The 8807-nt window shown below is 39.6% G+C and overlaps 1 protein-coding gene across 1 annotated transcript in view; it reads right to left on the bottom strand.

Annotated features, from left to right (window-relative positions):
• The window catches only part of LOC109476580 (E3 ubiquitin-protein ligase Mdm2-like), a 13966-nt gene extending 7406 nt beyond the window's left edge, over window positions 1–6560 (bottom strand). Inside the window, exons 1-2 of the mRNA XM_019777566.1 lie at window positions 6462–6560; window positions 5059–5326 (exon numbers count right to left, since the gene is read on the bottom strand). Of these exons, the coding sequence (XP_019633125.1) occupies window positions 5059–5316 (258 nt within the window). The 5' untranslated portion in view covers window positions 5317–5326; window positions 6462–6560. The remainder of the gene's footprint in view (window positions 1–5058; window positions 5327–6461) is intronic.
• Between the last annotated feature and the right edge of the window lie 2247 nt (window positions 6561–8807).

The raw sequence follows: 8807 nt of genomic DNA, 5'->3' as shown, positions 1-8807 counted from the left end.
GTTTGTGCGATATTAAGGTAGCATGTAGTTGTTATTATTATGGTTTAGTGGTTTAAATTTGAGTTTCCTAGCTGTTTGCGTTTGATATTTACAAAATGTTTAATGTTGGACTTTTTGTGTTGAATGTTTGGAAAATCTGGGGGATGGTTTGGTATGATTTTTGGTATGTGGGTAGTTGTTGAGTCTCTTTGTGTTTTGGAGTGCATTAGCAGGTTGTCGCATATTTTTATTGCTTAATTTAAAAGGATTTTCACTTTTTCACCCCTACTTCATAATAGGATGGTCTGTTTGACCCAAAAGTTGGGACAGAGTGTTTTTGTTTATACCTCCAGCTGGCAGGTCAGACCCAGGCAGCCCTATCTATTTTTACCCCTAGACAGGAGTCTGCAGGAAAATAAATCTTGTTTGTCTGGTCTGCAGGTCATTTGCCTGTCTGGTCATTGACCTACATGTACAGGCAAATGCAGCCTGGGTACCATCCCCAGTAGTATATTCGCAAACTCTATAACAGTTATAGAGTTTGCGAATATACTACTGGGGATGGTACCCAGGCTAAGGCAAATGACCTGCTGGCCATCAAAGTAAACAAACCATGGTAACAAGACACTAAACGCCTGCACATGACAGCTTGATAAATACAAAGTGCCACCACAAATCATTCTGCTGATAAAAACAAAGTTTGACTCATAATATCTCTATTGAAATACACCAAAAGATTACAAAATAACAAGCTATTTCATGGAGGGATGATGTCTACGACTTCTCCTTGTTTTTTCTTGGAAATACTCTCAAAAATGCACGAAATGCCATTTTAGAAGGTTAATTTTTCAAAATTTTCCGGTGGAGCATGCCCCCGGACCCCCTAGCAAGAACCCCCCATTCAAAATCCTGGCTACGGGCATGTTTGGTCACCTGTGCAATCTTGACATAGGTACAGATCCAACTTGTATTACTAACGTAGTATTTATCATCAGGGCTCAAAATTAAAGGTGGTCCAATGGCCACTGACCACTTAAATTTAGGCTAGGGCAACAAAAAAGACACTTTGGGACATTTTTGGGACAATAGAAAAATAATATCAGAATGTCAGCACTTGTTTGGTTGGAAGCTCTTCTATCTATTTCCTGACAATCATGTCTGGTATGCCAACTATGCCACAAGCTAGTCTCAAATTCAGCCGTGGGTGGAGGTCCACAAAGCTGTACTCAGACCACAAAACTACACGACTTGTACATTCTCAGAAAGCCAAAAAAGTAGCCTCTACCAGGCTTCAGAAGTGGCTGGAAAGAGTAAGAAAAAGAGTAGAAATTGGCCAAATAGATCTATAACAGTTGGTCTGGTCTGATATTGATAGAGGAGTATGTAGTTTATCTGTCAACTAGTCTTTCAGCCACTTCTGAAGCCCGGTAGAGGCTACAAAAAGCATACTGTATTTTCAGATTTAAATCTAACAATAGAAAGTTTCTTCTACGAACAAAACTCCATTGACTGTCAGTTGTACCACACTTAATAAAAATATGCTACTGTTCCAAGATCTGAACTATGTAAATGATATTATTGGCTACTGCACACAATACAATCAATCAGAAAAAAGAACAGACCAACCTCACAAATTCCAGCCAAAGCCATGATTTCAATGTAAAAATCTCCTTTTACACAATTGCAAGTCACTACGACTTCTCAGTTCAAGCCGTATTGGTAAGACCATGGTCAGCCTGTCATATATAATGTACAGTAATGCCAGGGGCAAGTCTGGACTTGTACCAGCCCACTAATACGTATAACGGTTGATTCAGCTGGAATTTCCTGGCACTAAAACAGGAAATGGTAACTTCTCCACAAATAAGCACATTTCCCATTGATCTGACTTTCAAAAACCTGGCCAAAAAGGTTGACGTATTTTAGGAATTCTATAGAAGATTGATGTTCAAGATCAACCCTGCGAACCAAAGCCGTGAAATCGGCCTAGTTTTTAGACAAAACTGGGGCATCTGTCGCGGTATCGAGTTCTGCTACAACACCGTAAAAAGTTCTTTAAAAATCTGCATCAAACTTAATTCTCCAAGCAGATCTTCTGACAGCTTACAACTAGACAATATCAAATTGGCAAATCTAACAGCTTCTCAAGTGCCAAGACGTTCAAACTTTAAAGTATCCAATACGGCAACCAAAAAAGGAAACAGTACAAGAAAGAAAGGCTGATAAAAATGCCTAAAAAGATGCCAAAATTATAAAAACCTACATTTTCCATTTCAACCCTCAGTGACGAAGGGAGACAAATTTGAATACTTGTTCAATGACACATTTCCCAGCAAATACGAGTTTATACGTGTCGTCCCATGTCAAAGCATGCGTACATTCCCGTGGTAAAAAAAATTTAGACGCAAGGTTGGACATGATTTCTTATAAAAATATGCTTCAAACCTACCTTTTCTTTTTCAACACTTGAGGGTTGACAATTTTCCAACTGTTCAGTCATATTTCCCAGAAGATGTGATAAAAGTTTTCAAATGTTCTTAAATCAGTTGTACGTGCCGTCCCGTGACAAAACGTGCGTACATTCCCGTGGTCAAAAAATTTAGACGCAAGTCTGCACATGACTCGAAAACCCATGGGCCCGTGCGGAAGTAATTAACTACAGGTTGAACGGACGGTCCAGTTCAGTACCAGTACATGTGCGAACACTGCACTGTTCTGTGTTGATCTAGTTCAACTGATAAACAAGCAAAAATGGATTGAGTGACAACTAGTTTAACTAGACTGAGTCATCTTTTTTTTAGATTTAGATTTTTTAGTACTAAAGAAATACAGAAATCTTGTTCTTTTTTTTCTTTCCATGTGCTATAAATGGACAACTGACAGTTAAAAATTAACAGCATAAGACAGCTTGCTGACCATTGACTATAACTATTAGAAGACTTGTCATGGTTCTAAAGCATTTTTCCTGAACGAAGCAATTTGCCAAGGTAATATTACACCAAAGACATTATGTGGGCTGTCTCATTATCAAATCTGGCTGTATTCATGGTAATTTATTTTCAGTTAGTGGTACTACGTAGCCTTTTGTGTAAAGGGCGTAAATCAGAATCTAGAGGTCCTTGGTTTGAATCCTTTGCAGGTCCAAAGTTGTGCCCTTGGAAAGTTACCCCCTAGAAATAAACTCCCCTTCACGTAGCTTGTTTTTTGGCAATTTCAAACGCTTCAAGCATGAATGATGACGTGAACAACTAAGAAATGGCAGAAAATCTACTAAATCTCAACATCAGACAGAATTCATCAACCGGGAATATTGTTTGTCTTGCCATGCTGAAATTGCATTGGCATTGCCTTTAACTTAAGGAGGTATGTCCAGTATCAGGGTGAAGTGGCAGAAGTTAGGGTGGCAGAAGTTGTCTGAAGTTGTCCGAAGTTACGACCATTTCCGAGTGGTTTTGGGGGTTATCGGGAGTAAAGTCTGACGTCACTGTAACTTCCGACACTTGTGGGGTAGGGTGGCAGGTGTCTGAAGTTGTCCGAAGTTGTCTGGAGTTACGTGACGTCACTGTAACTTCCGACACTTGTGGGGTAGGATGGCAGGTGTCTGAAGTTGTCCAAAGTTGTCTGAAGTTACGTGACGTCACTGTAACTTCCGACACTTGTGGGGTAGGGTGGCAGGTGTCTGAAGTTGTCTGAAGTTTGAAGTTACGTGACGTCACTGTAACTTCCGACACTTGTGGGGTAGGGTGGCAGGTGTCTGAAGTTGTCCTGAAGTTACGTGACGTCACTGTAACTTCCTACACTCCAGGTGTCCAAAGTTGTCTGAAGTTGAAGATGGAAAGATTGAAAGCAAAAAAGTTCCAGTTTTGACATTTAAATGCAACATTGAAAATGTTTATTAACGTATTGTAGGTTGTAGGTTTTGCTGGAGTCATGTTAGACGAACTAATTATTTTTTAATATTATTTATATTTCTCGGAATCCGTGATCTGGGTGTCGTCAGGCGTTTATTGTTTATCAAAAGTTTGATTCCTGGTGGGGCCTAACGCGTCTGCAATCATCACGTGGGGACGATCACCACCAAGACCATAATTATAATGAAAAACTGACGTAACTTTATCATTAACCTGAAGATTTGTTGGGTTCAGTTTACCCGACGACGTCTGCGCACGTTGTCCTTGATGATCCATAGACTGGCTACTATGCTGGATAGTTTACGTCCGCTCCGATAGTAGCGACTATGATCAAACCGCCAGGTAAATGTTTTGAATTACAAGTGACACCGTTTAGAACACACTCCACGGTTCGAATTACAAGTGACACACTTATAGAATTACATTCGAATTACCGGCCAGTTCAAATTACAACGTAAATGACGCCAGATACTGACATCTCAAACGTGCCTTTCGCGCGTGGAAGTCATGCTACAAGTTAATGGATATATTTTCAAGTAGATATTCGTGATCTGGGACTAGTGCGGCGCTTGCTTACTCTTTACGAGAAGATTGATTTCAACAGGAGCGCCAACCACATCCACCATAGTATCATGGTTTTCATGGCGTGCCCAAAGTGAACTGTCGTGAAAACACGACACTCCTAACTTCGTACACTCACACGGCCCTACGTACCAAGTTATTTCACTTACCGTGTGACGTAACTTGATTTTAACTTCATACCATTCACCCTGATACTCCGGGAGAGTGTCTAAAGTTAGGATGACGTCATAACTTCGGACAACTTCGGACAACTTCTGCCACCTCCTGGGAGACTGTCTAATGTTAGGATGACGTCATAACTTCGGACAACTTCGGACAACTTCTGCCACCTCCCGGGAGACTGTCTAAAGTTAGGATGACGTCATAACATAACTTCGGACAACTTCGGATGCGTCCGATAGCAGGCCGACAGGAGAGTCAAAATACGGAAAAGCACGAAGTTACATATGACGTAAGCTGATGTTAACTTCTGACAACTTCTGCCATTTCACCCTGATACTGGACATGTATGAACTTAAGGTACAAAATTGGGTTTTTAAGGCAGTTTATCGGTCATGCTCATGCTATACAAACAAGAAAGGCCTACCATTGGCACATTTGAGGCACTTGAGCTTGTGGCACCGCTGGTGGACGGCTGTGGACCACTACTGCTTCCCGCTTCCGAGAAATGCCCCTGAGAGGCCAGAATGGCGGTGGTGGCGATGATGGGAGCGGCCTGGCTGATCACGGCGTCCACTCTCCGCTGCTGTTTCCTGTCCGACGAACTGCCGGACGACGACCGCGGCCGTTTGAACTTGCGCGGCATTCTGCGCCGTTTGTTCCTGCGCCGTTTCTCCTTAGGCATGATGGGAAATCTGTAGCAACGACAAGGAAATATGTAGAAACTTGTTCTTTAAAGGGTTTGTTTTAAAGAGTTAATGTACAATATGTTTTTAACAATCTCGCTGCTGCCACACTCCATAATCAATACAAATTCAGTGCAAAACAGCTACCTTAGCAGGCTGAAGGTTAACTAATACTCTACTAGTAGTAGTAACAATATAGTCATCATGACAAGGCAATTTTCACCCCAAAAATTCAAGAGGTATTTTATACATTCTGCAATAGAATTAAGCCTGGTTTACATTGTAACATAACATGAAGAAACTAACACTGTAATTTCCAACACACGGAACTGGACTTACCAACTTTACAACTATAGTAGTATTTGTCAAGGAGCAGGCTGTTCTGTATGTTTTTGAAGTTGTGGTGCATGTTATAACTTGCTCTCTTGTTGCAGGGTCACAACTCAGGCATGATCACATGTCAAGACAACTACATTTTGATTAATGACTTGATGGCTTCTCCATTCCCAACTGTCACCAGTTATTAAAAAGGATTTTCTGTTTGCTGAAGTACTAGATGAAAGATGACTGAAATTACTGTGGTATTCATTAGTAAAATTCTATGTCAAACTTGCTTTTTTGCAGCAGTTTACAATGTATGATTTCATAATTTGAGCATATTTATTACGATAAAATTATGTGCCATGACTGCAAAATTAAGGAGGGGATATTGAAATGGCCATGCCATATACATGTGTAAACTTTGGCTTGAACATAATGGTTAACTTATAGTTATACATTATACTATAGGTTTGAACTGACACAAATTTTAATTCAACTTCAACGGTTATAAATATCTTAACTTTGAGCTGAGTGAACTCACGTTAACGTAGATATTTTAGTAAAAACATTGCCATAAATTCGATCATTTCTGTACCTAGTATCACTGCAAAGCTTTGATGAAGCATATAAATTAATACGATATTCTGAAAGGTCATGCAGTATCTTCAGGTTAGTTACAAAACCACCCCCCTCCCCCCGAAAAAGCACAATAATTCTTGACATTTGAACACATGTATCTGCGACAGTAAAACTTACTTTCTCTTACGACTAGCAGAAACTGGTCACTTTGTACCTAATACGTTAATGCATAATAAGAACTTACGTTTAGTTGTCCAAGTGGCGGTTAAAGGAACTAAAATTCAACATTTTTTGTCTCAGAATTTCCGTGTGGACGACATTCTGGCCCACTGAGAGGTCAGGGGTTGGGAAGCGGATGAATACAGTAATCCGCCAAATTAAGTGGTCCATATCTTCCCATTTCTACTCAATATATGGGAATTTCTATATATTAAAAGTTATGTAAAATACTTTTCTGACGTTGAGATTATTTTAGTTGATGTGTGTCGCTTTTTTGCTAGTCAGGTAAGTGATTTTAATTTGTGGACTATTTTGTTGCCTCTTCACAGAAAGCACTCCGCAGGTGCCTGTGCAGACTTGTTCCCGATCACGTAACGCTAAAAACTGCCAACAGTCAAAATTTCAATTTTAGCGCTAGTTTTAACCCATTTAAAGCTACTTTAAAGATGCTAAATGATAAATCAAATCAATAGGTAACGAAAATTTGAAATCCAGACATTTGACATGCTATAAAGTCATAAAATTTAGTTTCGTTATCGTTACCGATAATCCAACATATTTCGACACTCATGAAACATCGGGTGAGAGGTCAGGAGGTCAGAGGTGAAAGAACTTCCTGAGAAAATTTGCGCGGGTATTTTTTTCGACAAGAAAAAATCACCAAAATCTTTTGTTTCTGCTCTATAAGTGTTCGTTTTCGGTGATTATTTTGCTGCGTCTGTCACATAGGGATTATTTTCTACAGGAATGGCTGGTAACTTTTGGCAGAGCTCGCATTGGTAAGCTGGAATGTTTTGTTTCATTGTCGAAGGGGGGGGGGGCATGGTTATGGCACTTTACTTGAAAAAATTATTGTTTTTACTTAGTCTGGTGAAAACATCATATAATTATTATATATCCAAGAATACACCTTTGTTTATGTCCTATTACCTTCATGTACGAGTATATGGATGTTTTATATTTTTTTCAGTGTGTACGTTTGTGTGCTTGGTTGTGTTTCTGTAAGTTATTTCCACATCTCAGGGACACTGACAGGAAGTTAGGTCAATGGTCCTAGAAAAGGTAATCTAATATTTCCCGTCTTCAATTTCCTGGTATATGCATGTATGTTGCCTATAATGGTGGCCCCATAGGAAGAAATACACAATAGAATTAGAAATGTAAGAAAACTGAGTATTTCATGGTGGTTTTATTGTTACTTTCTTGTTTGTTGTTTTGCAGTCAACAGTGGATCCTGGATAAACAAGATCTACTTCGTGACCGGCAGGACGATTTGACCAACTTTCCAGACGATGAGTACCAGAAAGTCCATATCTTCTACTGTGGGGGTAAAACTGCCTTTCTCCATTGATAAAATTAAATAAATTATTATTCTTTTAGCCCCCCAAAATAAGGACTCATTCACAATGCAGCAATCGTCATCATCATCTTCGGTACTGCTCATCCCTCTAAGAAGAGGATTATTAGCAGCTGCACAGATTAGTGACTGTGTGCAAACAAAGGGTAGGGTAGGGATGGACATAGACAAGTGCAAGGACAGGACAAGTGAAAATCAGTGGTGCTAGTATTACACATATTTACATATGTACAAGGACAGGGAAGCAGCTCAATGCAGCGAAGCCCGTCCCAGCTCTGCTTTGAACTGGGGGATGGACTTCGCCTCCGCCACACTGGGCTCAAGTTCATTCCACTCCTTGATGGTGCGAGGGAAGAACGAGAGCCTGTAATAGTTCTTCTGTCTGTTCACTCTGTCTTGTTGCTGTTTGCATTCTGTAAATTATAAATTAGTTTTAGTGGTTTTATGTTCATCATTTACCTCTTACTGTGAACACAATGCAAATATAATATACAAGCTCAATCTTCCATTACATTATTATGGTTTGTTCAACAGCAAACTCTTGATTGTCATCATGCTACATGTGTACCAAATTTAAGTGCTGCAAAGTTCACTGAATGTACAGTAATCATCTATCTTAAGTGCCTTTATTATGGTTAGAGCACTAAAGCAAGTAAGTTATGGTATGCAAACATCATAGAGGAGTAAAAGGGTACTGTACATGTATAATTTTGATTTATCTATTAGGCCACACCAATTTAATTTGTTGGTTCTCGGATTCGCCTCTTCGTTTTTTTCTGATTTGCAAAAAAAAAAAATTTGATTCTGGTCCTGAATCAACTGAAAAATGATCATGTTTTGCCCCCAACAGTTGAGGAACGTCCTTTTTGTTCCTAGTTGTTACAGTTTTCCCATCTATCATTGCAGTGGTTTGATTAAAAGTTCAAAATTCAATGTTTAAATTTTAACCCAGCCTTTTGTGTTGACTTCATGGCTCATTCCATAGCATTTAAGCCTATAATAGGATGCCTAGAC

The sequence above is a fragment of the Branchiostoma belcheri genome, unplaced genomic scaffold, assembly GCF_001625305.1.
Source record: "Branchiostoma belcheri isolate BF01 breed outbred unplaced genomic scaffold, Haploidv18h27 scaffold38, whole genome shotgun sequence".
Taxonomy (NCBI): domain Eukaryota; kingdom Metazoa; phylum Chordata; class Leptocardii; order Amphioxiformes; family Branchiostomatidae; genus Branchiostoma; species Branchiostoma belcheri.
Note: the sequence above shows the minus strand (reverse complement) of the source record. Positions and strands in the feature narration are given on the sequence as shown.